Source organism: Salmo salar, chromosome ssa06 (genome assembly GCF_905237065.1).
Source record: "Salmo salar chromosome ssa06, Ssal_v3.1, whole genome shotgun sequence".
Lineage (NCBI taxonomy): Eukaryota > Metazoa > Chordata > Actinopteri > Salmoniformes > Salmonidae > Salmo > Salmo salar.
Window position 1 is genome coordinate 57,113,565 of NC_059447.1, and position 12,099 is coordinate 57,125,663.

The window sequence follows — 12,099 nt, forward strand, 5'->3', positions numbered from 1 at the left end:
TGACTCTCCAATTTTGCGATTTCAGATAAAGCTGTCCGTTGTCCAGGTGAGGGAGCTATAGACCAACAACAGAACATATCTTAAGCCAGCAGAACTATCTGCATCGACTGGGCTGCAGTGGAAGGACAAAAGATTTTAAGTTCCTCAGCGTGCACGTCAGAGGAGCTGACATAGACCAATCACACTGACACCATGATGTAGAAGGCACAACAACTCCCCTTCAACCTCCGGGAATGGAGCCTCAAGAAGTTCAACAGCTGCACCATCGAGAGCATCTTGACGGGCTGCATCACTGCTTGGCATGGCAACTGCACTGCCCTCAACCACAAGGCTCTACAGAGGGTGGTGTGGATAGCCAAATACATCATTGGGGGCGAGCTCACTGCAGGACATTCACCTCCCTGACCAAGGCCCTTCTCCCCCCGATTGCTCAGTTTGGCTGGGCGGCCAGCTCTAGGAAGAGTCTTGGTGGTTCCAAACTTCTTACATTTAAAAAAGATGGAGGGCACTATGTTCTTGAGGACTTTTAATGCTGCAGACATTTTTTGGTACCCTTCCTCAGATCAGTCTGTCGACATGACCAAAAGTATCTCCTCCCCTTCAGCTACACTGATTTGAAGTGGATTTAACAAGTGACATCAATAAGGGATCATAGCTTTCACCTGGAAAGAGCAGGTGTCCTTAATGTTTTGTACACTCAGTGTAGATAATAGGTTGCCATTTGAGATGCAGTCACTGAGTAAAGTTCAATGACTCAAGAAGGAAAAGCCTCTCCCATTAGTACTCTGCATGACTCCGTAATCAACAAACGGTTTGAAGTACAAACAGTATCACTTTACTGTCATTGCAGGTCACCTTGGTTTTTAATTCCACAGATTATGGCTCTGCAGCTGTGAACTGTGTTGAAGCCTTTACATTGTAAATGAAAGCCTACTCCAAAATATCAGGTATGAAAATTCTAGTTCACATTTTTATTCTGATTGACTATAGTATTTCATTCCTTTTGTATGGCTATACAGTACTAGTATTATGAACAAGCAAGATTACAGATTAGGCTTTTGTTTCTTTTGCTTAGTATGCCAAACATGCAGTAAGCAATTTTATAGATGTATGACTCTACAAAGCAGTATGGATAAAGCACTATGGAAGTTTCCATGATTGTTACTCGCCTGCATTCACTAAATTCTTTGTTTAGTGAACATCAAGAAGATTTTGCATTGTCATATCTTCACATGAATAATAAACAAACAGTGTCAAACTTTATTCCAAATAATGTTTATTTTTTTTAAATTTGGTGCCACAAATTAGTGACGTTGATGACAACCAAAATGTATTTCATATGCAAAACCCATTAGAGCGACCGTATTCGGAAACCTCCATAATAAATTGTGAAATAAACAAGAATATTAACATGAATTATGAAATATCAACAACTCAGTGTGACAACAACCCAGGTGAGGGATTAGTAATGTGTCAATCAAAACAAAAAGCATTTCAACATGGATAAAAAAATATTTTTTGAAAACATTCATAATTACAATACAATCTAATTTCAATGCTTTTTACCCCAATGTTTAAAAAGGAGGAAAGGGACATGTCTGATATAGCTATTCTGTGTTTTCCATGTTCCTGTTTGTATCTGAGCAGATTATGGTGCCTGCAACACCTATCCTATATGTTTTTGGCTGGCAACAGACTGGTCAGAATTGAATGATGGGTGACTGAGTCCATAGATAGATAGCGGGCCACAGTGTTTCCATGGCAGCGTGTGGCCCTCAGCACTTCCCTCCCCCTGTGGAGGTAGAGCTGCAGACTGTCGACCTCCTCAGTTCAATTTTCATTGACTGGCACTCGGCTCGCGACTCTAACCGTGTCACAGTGGAGACACCTGTCACAACTGCCTTGCCTGTTTTCATACCTTTTGACATAGGGATTCGTGTGGCTGCGGCACGAGTTGACTGCACATCCGCCCCGGGCTGAAAGGAATCACACAACATAAGACAAAAGCGCAGACAGAAAGGTTTTTTAAAGTATTATCGTAAACTAGCACAAAACAAAAAGACTGTGTACATTTGGTGAAAACAAATTCAGGATGGCAAGCTATCAAATCTATTTTATTTGTCACATGCGCCGAATAAAACAGGTGTAGACCTTACCATTAAATGCTTTCTTACAAGCCCTTAACCAACAATGCAGTTCAAGAAAGAGTTTAAAATATTTACTAAATAAACTGAAGTAAAACATACATATATGCATACATATATATATATAAAAAAAATACTAATAAAAAAGTTAACACTTGTTAGAACAGTGGTGCAGAATTACATGTAAATTAAAGAAATCAATTTACACAGGTTCAAGAGGGATGACAAGAGTTGGCCATATTGGATATTGATTGTGATTAGAATTGCAATATAATTAAAGTGCTGCATTTCTTATCCTTCAAAAAGCTTCCATCCACAAAGAGCCTCTTTAAATCTAGCTGTATGAAAAACCACAATGTTGCCATAGCTCACCTTTAACCCTTCACAGCATTAAGAAAGTGCATTTCAAAGCTAGCTTCACAAAAATGATTTACATTGAGTTAACAGAACTTGGGAGAGGGGATCATACATAACAATATGCTGTTCATATTGCTGATGTGCGGGTCAGCCCACTTTAGAAGTCAAACATCCAAATTGGTCATCACTGGTCCATTTTCAGTTAAAAGGGAGGAACATGTCAGTTTGTGCCAGTAGAAACAGGTGTGTCAACACAAGACCCTTTGAGAGGGACCTTTTTAAGGTGGGGATATGCGTGTCAATTCATTCCAGTGTTAGTATTGGTCATAGGTAAAAGGAGTGCATTTGATTTTGGTATACCTGGAAAGAGCGCTATCTAGGGAGCAGACACCACCTGATATCATTTTGAAACATTTCAGTAGCAACTGAAATATAAAAGATTGGATATCATTTAGATGGTTTGTCAGAAAAGAAAGTCACGTAATTGAAAAACGGTATTACTAACAATGATATAGAATGTATTCAGCATACCAGCTGAAAATGGTTACATAAAATATACAATAAAAAGTTTCTCTGTTAGTGAGACAGCCGATGTTCAAATCATCATAAAAGGGAGAGGGAGAGCTAGACAGCAGAAAGAAATTATGTAAATATACTAGATTTTGACTACTCACCACAGACTGAGTTGGCCTGGACGGTGCCAAGGTGATGGGGGTGATGGTGATGCTGCTGGTCAATTTGTTGGGGGTGGTCTTCCCAGGAGCGGTGGTGATGTTGTTGGGGTGACGCGGGGAGCGCAGCACCGTACCTGGGTGCGTCTCCTTGCTCTCTGTGCTCACACTAAGGGGCCTGACCGTCACTGTGGGGCTGCTACTGCTGACGTCGGATGGCCTCTTGAACTGAGGTCCCAGGTGGATGTGGATCTTGTTGTCCTCCGTGGTGGTGATTATGCTAGCGTTGGAGTTGTATTTTCTGACGGGCATAGGCAATGTCTGCTTCTCTGGGGTCACTTTGAACACAGCCCGGCCCATGGTGCTCATGTCATGGGGCTCTGGGGATGCGGAGGCAAAGGCCTCCGTCACAGGAGTGGTGCTCACTGTGATGATGGAGACGGGGGAGAGGGGTCTGTTCGAGTCTGAGTAGGAGGAGCTCTTACTCCTATCTGGGGACTTGGCCCTGGAGATGGTGGTGATGGTGACTGGAGACTTGCACCGCTCAGGCCCCCCCATCACGCCCTCACCCGGCTTGCTCTTTGAGGACACGGTGGTGGGCTTGGGAACAATGGTGATGCGAGGCCTCTGCAGGCCCAATGTGGGGATGATGGTAGCGCTGGAGAAGAAGTCCTCAGCACGAGGGCCGGTGATCTCCAAAGTGGCAGTGCTGTTCTCGTGATCGGGGGTTACTCGAATGTGCAACGGCTGGCCTGGCTTTTGGGACATGGACAGCTCTAGTGGACGAGGGGAGGAGTCCCCGTTGTCCTGAGGGGTTGGGGTCTTCTCTGGGGTGGTCTGAGTGATCGTCACTGCATCCTTCTTCTTCATCCAGGGGATCCATGATTTTCTCATGCCCAGCTCGGTGGTTGCTGGGGGGTAGCGCTCCAGCACAGTTACAGGCTTCTTCAGACCCCTCTGCCTCAGGTTGCTCATGATATGGTTCTCTTCCAGGACAGATTTCCTGATGAACACTGCAGGCGTGTCCTCCTCGGCAGGTTCACTGACCACCACGTCTGTCTGGACTGCGGTGGAGGTGACAGGGACGTCTACTATCCTTCTTCCATTCATACTGGGACGCAAGGCGCGGCTGTAGCGCTTGGTGACCTCCAGCTCTTTGGTGAGGTTGATCACTTCCTGGCTCAAGCTCTTCTTCTTGTCCTCCTCCTCCAGGAATCTCTGCTGGAGGAGAGAGTAGTCCACTTGCAGCTGGGAGAGCTGGTCCTCCTTGTTCATCAGCTCGTGGATCTTCTCTTTGAGGGCCTGGACGTCTGCCTGCAGGTCTCTGGTCCTTGCCTCCTCCATCTTGCAGCGCATCCTCAGCTCAGCCTCCTGGCTCACCGCCTCTCCCTTCTCTATGGCTTTGTTCCTGGCGGTCTGACTCTTCATTTCCTCCAGCAGCTGAGAGAGGGCATTGGCCTTGTCCTGCTCCATTCGAAACTTCTTCTCCAGTAAGTCGTACTCATCCTCTGTCTTCATCAGGTCACCTTCCACCACTTCTAGCTGTTTGAGGCGGTTTTTTAGCCTTTCAATTTCCTGCGTTAGCTCCTTGAATTTGTTTTCCTCGTCTAGGGGTCTCTTGCTGTCCTTATTGGCTCTGATTTTTATCAATACCTTTTCTGCCTCCTCTAGCCCGTCCATTCGTTTTTTTATTACGCCGACCTTGGAGCTAAGATCCCTGCACTTTTCCTCTTCACTTGCTAGTTTACTTTTCAGTTCATCTTTCTCTTTAGTAAGAGATGTCACTTTTACCTCCATTTCTGATTTCAGTCTGAGGAGCTTTTTGCTCTCCTCAATCAACTTTTCTGTGACCGCCATAACTTTACTCTGCTCAATTTTGAACATTTTATTTAAATCGTCGCTCTTTTGCTCCTCCTGTTTTATTCTCTCAGTCATGTTCCTTCTCTCATCCACTAGTATCACTGTAAATGACTTCAGCTTCATCAGGTCATCCTTTAGGCCCATCTCTGCCTTCTCAAGTCTCGACTCAGAGTTCTCCAGTTCTTTCACACGGTTTTTCACTGTGTCCAGCTCACCAGCCAAGTCCTTTGCCAGTCCTTTCTCTCTTTCTAGGTTAATATGAAGTGTTGCACACTCTGATTTGCTCGTGTTGAAAGCCCTCTCCAGTTTCTCCAGATCCACCATTCTCTTCTGCAGTTTCTCCACCTCCAGCCTCAGCTCCCGGCCGGTGGTCTCCTCATCCTGCAGCCTTTTCCTCAACTCTCTGGCCTGGCTCTCCGTCTTGGTGATCTCCTCATCCTTGCCCTCCATCTCCAGGACTCTCTTGCGCAGGGTCTCCAGCTCCGCCATGAGGCTGGAGTTCCCACACTCCCCCTTGCTGATCTTGTCCCTTAGCTCCAGGAGGTCCTCCTCTGACCTCTGCAGTACCTTGTTGTTCTCCTCCAGCTCCTCGATCCTGTGGGCCAGGCCTGCCAGCTTCAGGCGGAGCTGACGGCTCTGGGACTCCTGGTTGGCCAACTTGTCAGTCATCTCCTCATGCTCCTGGGTGAACTTGGCAGCTTTGCACTCCAGCTCCGCCTCTAGTCTGAGGACCTTCTGGCCGTCCTCCTTGGCGGTGCCGTGTACAGCGGCCAGACGCTGTTCTCTCTCCTGGAGCTTGCTGCTGAGGTCCTGGACCTTCTGGCTCTGCTGGTCGATCTGCTCAATGTGGAGCTGCCGCTCATCCACCAGCATCAGGGCAAAGGACTTGAGTTTGACCAGCTCCTCACGGACCTTCTCTAGCCTCCTGCTGTGATCCTTGTCTTTACGAGCCTGGTACGCCTTCTCCTGCTCCAGCAGCCTCTTTAATCTTGGAGAGAGAAAGTGACAGACACAGAGAGCGAGAAGAGGGGGGAGAGAGAATGTGACAGACACAGAGCGAGAGCGATGAAGTGTGATTGAAATGTAAATTCTCAATTTGATAGGCTTTATTCAGATATTTCACCTGATGCTAATAATAATTGATCCCCCTCTATATTAAGAGACCGTGAAACTGTATCTACTACATTGTTCCTGCTGATGTAATTACAGTGTACAGGAACAATGTAGGCCTGTTCCTGTACACTGCTACATAGTACTTACAAATATTTAGCCTTTGAGTTTGTAAACTACAAATAGTCTGAAAAAAAGGCATTTCAATAAAAATAAAAAGTATTTTAACTCTTAAAATGTTAAGTAACATTTCCCAGAGTAGAGGAGCCTGACCAGACTCAGAATGAGTGCCTTATCCCCTGCCCAAAACCCCGTGGGCAGTGGTGAGATCCCGGATGGGAGGTAGGCAAACAGAAGAAATGGCAAAGGCATGATAGAAGCAGAATCCAAGGAGGTGTGGGGGGCAGATTAGAAGCCTGAACCCTCATGTGATTCTCCCCAACAGGGGCAAGACTGCCCTTCACACTGAGCAAAGTACCACAATATCAGAGACATGCTAGCTAAACTGTAAAAAAACCACAACCAGTGTCCTTAACAGAGTCAACCTTAACGGAATAATGTGAGTAGATGTTTAACTAATCTCTGCGGGAGTCTCTCTCTGTGCAACTGCTATAGAGAGTCTGCTGCCTGCAACAGGTCCCGTCCATATGGTTCTCACACAACCACACTAGAAACTCAGTGCATAATCAGGAGCGAGTCCTGATCATTGTCCGCTGTTGCTTTGCATTACAAAAAAAATTTCCACCAGCAGCCGGTCTAACAATGCACATGATACTGTAACAGCCAGACTACGCTGTTTCTTAAAGTTTCAACAGCTCAAACTCTCAGACTTACCCAGTACTAGTCGGGATGGATTCACTAGGTCCTTGCCTAGCATGCTTTAGATAGTGCTCAGCTGTATTCAGGCAGGCATCGGCTCCCTCTCACCGGGTTGTGAGAAGGCCCCCAATCCACGAGGAATTGGCCATCAAATTCCAAACATGTCATCGATGGACAATGAAAGGTGAATTGTGTAAAATTATCCCTGCTCCACTAGCTGGTGGTGATGTCATCCCTCCTCCCATTTATGCCACAGAATGGTGCTGCCCTTGTTTGGCCACAGAGGAGGGGTTCAAGCCAGGGGGGGAGGCTTTTCACACTATCTTTCCTGTTCCCCTGCTCTCTCCCCCCCCTTTCTCCTCCAACAGAGAAGGGGAATTGTATTTGTGAGATTTTCAGTAGATTTGCAGCAGCCTTTTAGACCAAAGGTAAATGTATATAGAATTGTACTATGTTAGCAGGGCTTCTTTCCACTTCCAACACACAAAATGTTGTCTTGCCTGACCCAATTGTTTCTTGTCCATCTTGCGACCAACCATGTTCCCATAGAAACAAGGCAACAATGCAAGGGGCAAGTTCTTGTTTTGGGAACAATGTCACACTAGTTCATAATTGTCTGCCCCTTGAATGCAAAGAGAAGTAAATCCAAATTTCGACCTTTGTAGGACGCTACTGCTACATCCATATTACAGTCGCAGTTGTAAATGAGAACTTGTTCTCAACTGGCCTACCTGGTTAAATAAAGGAGAAATAAATCAAATAAAGTGTAATTAATAGATGCCAGATCCTAAGGTGGTAAGGTAAAAGTGGACTTGTACATTTTCACAACGGGATGAATTTGCTGCACCAGAAGCCCAATCCTGCAGTGGTTTCAGATATTTACAGCACTGCAGTGTTCTTCATTAAAATAACAGCTCTCTCACCCACCCTTATGGGCCCTGATGAAAAGTAGTGCACTATATAGGGAATTAGGGTGTCATTTCAGATACAGACCATAACTCCTGGCTGGGAGAAACACTTGTGGTCTTGTTAAAGTGGAATCATGCAAATACCACACGAATGATGTCACTGGTCATAAAACCTGTGTGTCACGCGGTCCAGGGTGGCCCTCACACAATCTGCCTGGCAGCTTGTCAAGCAGAAAATGCTCCAGATTAACAGCAATACAGGAGTCAATGGTTGCATGACCCACCTCAAATATTTACCATTAGCTACCACTGCATTTCAGGAAAAAGTATACAGGGCTACTTCAAGGTATCCAGATAATCTTAATGAGGAGACCAAGTTTGCGTTCCTAATGGCACGTTTTTCCCTTTATAGTACACTACTTCTGACCAGAGCCCATAGGCCCAATTATGATATGACATATAGTTCTGCAACAAGATACTCCCTTTATTCCCCCATTCTCAGTGGTGATGATAGTGTTTAGAATATGAGCCAGGTGTCATTTCACTGATTATCGTGGCATTATGAATAAGTCCTTTAGGAGGTGACCAGCATGTTTCCTGGTGGTCAGGGCTATTCATAGCCTCTGTTGACAGAGGCCTATCAGTGACGGCAAAGAAGGTCCAAAGCCTCCTACGCAACATGTCTGTGGCCAAGCTAAGCCCACAGCAGCGACTTAACTAATGTCATACCAATTACAGTTACTTTAACGATCACGATTACTATAACGAATCTTAAAACAGAAAGGAAGTCACATTTGAAAATAACTACTCTAATTGGAATACTTTTTTCATCTGGAACAGAATTAGCTTGTTGGATTTTTTTGTTTCAGTTTAATTAACAGATATGGTCATATCAATATATTTTAATTTAGGGAAAATATACAGTATCCATTTCCCCGTAAGGAGAACGACTGACTGAAAGACCTCACCGAAAAAGGAGAGGTTCCACCATGGTGAATGAAACACAAACAAAGATCTAAGTGGCTTAGCAAAGTTCTCTCACTCCTCTGTGGACTGACTGGCATCCTTTCACAGGTGCTCAGGGTTGTCCACTATGACATCACCTGCAGTGAATCTCCGATGACTGCAGCTGGGAGGAATGTGTTATCACATGGTGCTGCGAGCAGAGCAGGGGAGGGGAGGTCATCGGTGACCGGGGGGCGCAACTGGAAATCTGTGCATCAGCGAGCACAAGAGCATGCAAGTATATAGTTTGCTACAGACTCACAGACAAAGCTCACATTTATAAAGTAGAATGCTACTTTATAAAAAATCTTTCTCGAAACTGAGAACCAGAGAAGGACATCTACTCACCAAATGAGTAATGCTTTTGAGGTGACAATACATTTGGAGATGGATTATAATAATTGGCATGCATTTGAATTGTGCAGAGGTCACAAGTCTCATTTCACATGTTTCTGAATGTGACCCACTCAAACAAAATATGAATATAAAACCTCCAAATCTAATATTACAACATTTCATATTTTCAACACTCCCTCTACTATTTGCCTAGAGGCTCCATCCACATAAACCTAGCTAAAGCCTTTAACTAAATGTATGTACCGTTGTTGGTCAGCTTGATGTTCTCAACTTTCTTAACACTGGCCATTTCAACAAGGTAATAAGACTGAGGTCATCGGCCGTCATCTCCATGCTACGTCCGACAGACCGCTAAACCTCTATTTATTCACCAGTTCACTGAACCAGCCATTCTACATGTCCTCAGCACAGAAAAACAAAGTGAATCTCAGGTTGAGAACAGGAGTACGGTGACATTGCCCCTAGATGCTGATCGTGGGTCAGTTTTGCATTTTCCCCACTAATGGTTAAAGTTAGGATTTACTGTCTGGCAGTGTAGATGATGTCCACAAGTAAAGGTTGACCTACCAATTACACTGAACAGAAATATAAATGCAACATGTAAAGTGTTTGTCCCATGTTTCATGAGCTGAAATAAAAGATCCATGAAGTGTTCCCATATGCACATAAAGATTATTTCTCTCAAACTGGGCACACATTTGTTTACATCCCTGTTAGTGAGCATTTCTCCTAAACACAGGTGCATCTTGTGCAGGGGACAATAAAAGCCCACTTTAAAATGTACAGTTTTGTCACAACACCACTTTTTTTTATTTTATTTGGCAGTACATCCATCGGGTCCTCAACCACAGACCACGTGTAACCATGCTAGCCCAGGACCTCCACTTCTTCACCTGCGGGTTCATCTGAGACCAGCCACCCAGATAGCTGATGAAACTGTGGGTTTGCACAACAAAAGATTTTCTGCACAAACTGTCAGAAACCGCCTCAGGGAAGCTCATCTGTGTGCTCATCGTCCTCAACAGGGTCTTGGCCTGATTTCAGTTTGGCGTCGAAACAGATTTCAGTGGGCAAATGCTCACCTTTGATGGCCACTGACACCCTGGAGAATATCGGTTTCAATTGTACCGGGCAGATGGCAGACAGCGTGTATGCAAGCATTTATTTATGGTACTTTTTATCCCGTTTTTCTCCCCAATTTCATGATATCCAATTGGAAGTTACAGTCTTGTCCCATCGCTGCAACTCCCGTACGGACTCGGGAGAGGCGAAGGTTGAGAGCCATGCGTCCTCCGAAACACGACCCTGCCAAGCCGCACTGCTTCTTGACACACTGCTCACTTAACCCGGAAACCAGCCGCATCAATTTGTTGGCGGAAACACTGTACAGCTGGAGACAGAAGTCAGTGTGCATGCGCCTGGCCGCCACAAGGAGTCGCTAGAGCGCGATGGGACAAGAACATCCCAGCCGGCCAAACCCTCCTCTAACCCGGACGACGCTGGGCCAAATGGGTCTCCCGGTCGCGGCCGGCTGTGACACAGCCTGGGATCAAATCCGGATCTGTAGTGACGCCTCTAGCACTGTGATGCAGTGCCTTAGACCGCTGCGCCACTCGGGAGCCCCGGTGAGAGGTTTTCTAATGTGAATGTTGTGAACAGAGTGCCCCATGGTGGCGGTGGGGTTATGGTATGGGCAGGCATAAGCTACGGACAACGAACACAGTTGCATTTTATCGTTGGCAATTTGAATGCACAAAGATACCGTGACGAGATCCTGAAGCCCATTGTCGTGCCATTCATCTGCCGCCATCACCTCATGTTTCAGCATGATAATGCAGGCCCCCATGTCGCAAGGATCTGTACACAACTCCTGGAAGCTGAAAATGTCCCAGTTCTTTCATGGCATGCATACTCAGATATGTCACCCATTAAGCATGTTTGGGATGCTCTGGATCGACATGTACAACAGCGCATAGCCGTGGGAAGTACGGGTGCTGAGGGTGATGCAGTACCAGTCAAAAGTTTGGACACTCCTACTCATTTAAGGGTTTTCCTTTATTTTTACTGTTTTCTACATTGTAGAATAATAGTGAAGACATCAAAACAATGGAATAACACATATGTAATCATGTATTAACCAAAAAGTGTTAATAAAACAAAAGATTTTAAGAATCTATGTAGCCACCCTTTTTCTTGATGACAACTTTGCACACTCTTGGCATTCTCTCAACCAGCTTCATGAAGAACCAAAGTAGTTCACTAAGGCCTTTACTGGTCCTGTATTAGCGGACTGATACTGTAGACATCTGTAGCGTGTGCCAAAGAATTCTCAGCCCCCACATCCCCAAAATTCTTCCTGCGGCTATGCGGCAGCGTTTTCCAGTTCCCGCCAATATCCAGCCATTGAAAAGGAGTCGGACAATATTCCACAGGCCACGATCAACAGCCTGATCAACTCTACGCGAAGGAGCTGTGACACGCTGCATGAAGCAAAATGGTGGTCACACCAGATGCTGACTGGTTTTCTGATCCACTGCCCTACATTTAAGGTATCTGTGACGAGTCATGTGAAATCCATAGATTAGGGCCTAATGAATTGATTTAAATTGACTGATTCTTATATGAACTGTTACTCAAAATCTTTGAAATTATTGCATGTTGTGTTTAAATTTGTTTAGTGTAGTTTGTTCTTACTGATACATTTTAAAGCAATGAGGCTGGTGCAACAGATCAGAACGTTTAGCAAAATAATTTTGATAAACTATTTCTTCACATTATAAGTGCAGTAATGCACACACGGGAGTAGGCTACGCCGTGTGTGCATTGTTCCAAAATGCAATTAGCGGGAACACACTGTTCTTGAAAGCA

The 12,099-nt window shown here is 45.1% G+C and overlaps 1 protein-coding gene across 8 annotated transcripts in view; it reads right to left on the reverse strand.

Annotated features, from left to right (window-relative positions):
• Positions 1 to 12,099, reverse strand: part of LOC106607691 (filamin-A-interacting protein 1) — a 46,198-nt gene that overhangs the window by 5,585 nt on the left and 28,514 nt on the right. For 5 of the 8 annotated variants that reach the window (XM_014204907.2, XM_014204904.2, XM_014204905.2 and 2 more), the window contains 2 exons: positions 3,176 to 6,020; positions 944 to 1,976 (listed from right to left, as the gene is read on the reverse strand). In XM_014204907.2, the coding sequence (XP_014060382.1) occupies positions 1,776 to 1,976; positions 3,176 to 6,020 (3,046 nt within the window). In that variant the 3' untranslated portion in view covers positions 944 to 1,775. Of the gene's footprint in view, positions 1 to 943; positions 1,977 to 2,861; positions 2,927 to 3,175; positions 6,021 to 12,099 lie in introns of those variants that run through there. The other 3 variants (XM_045720751.1, XM_045720752.1, XM_045720753.1) reach the window with 3 other exon arrangements.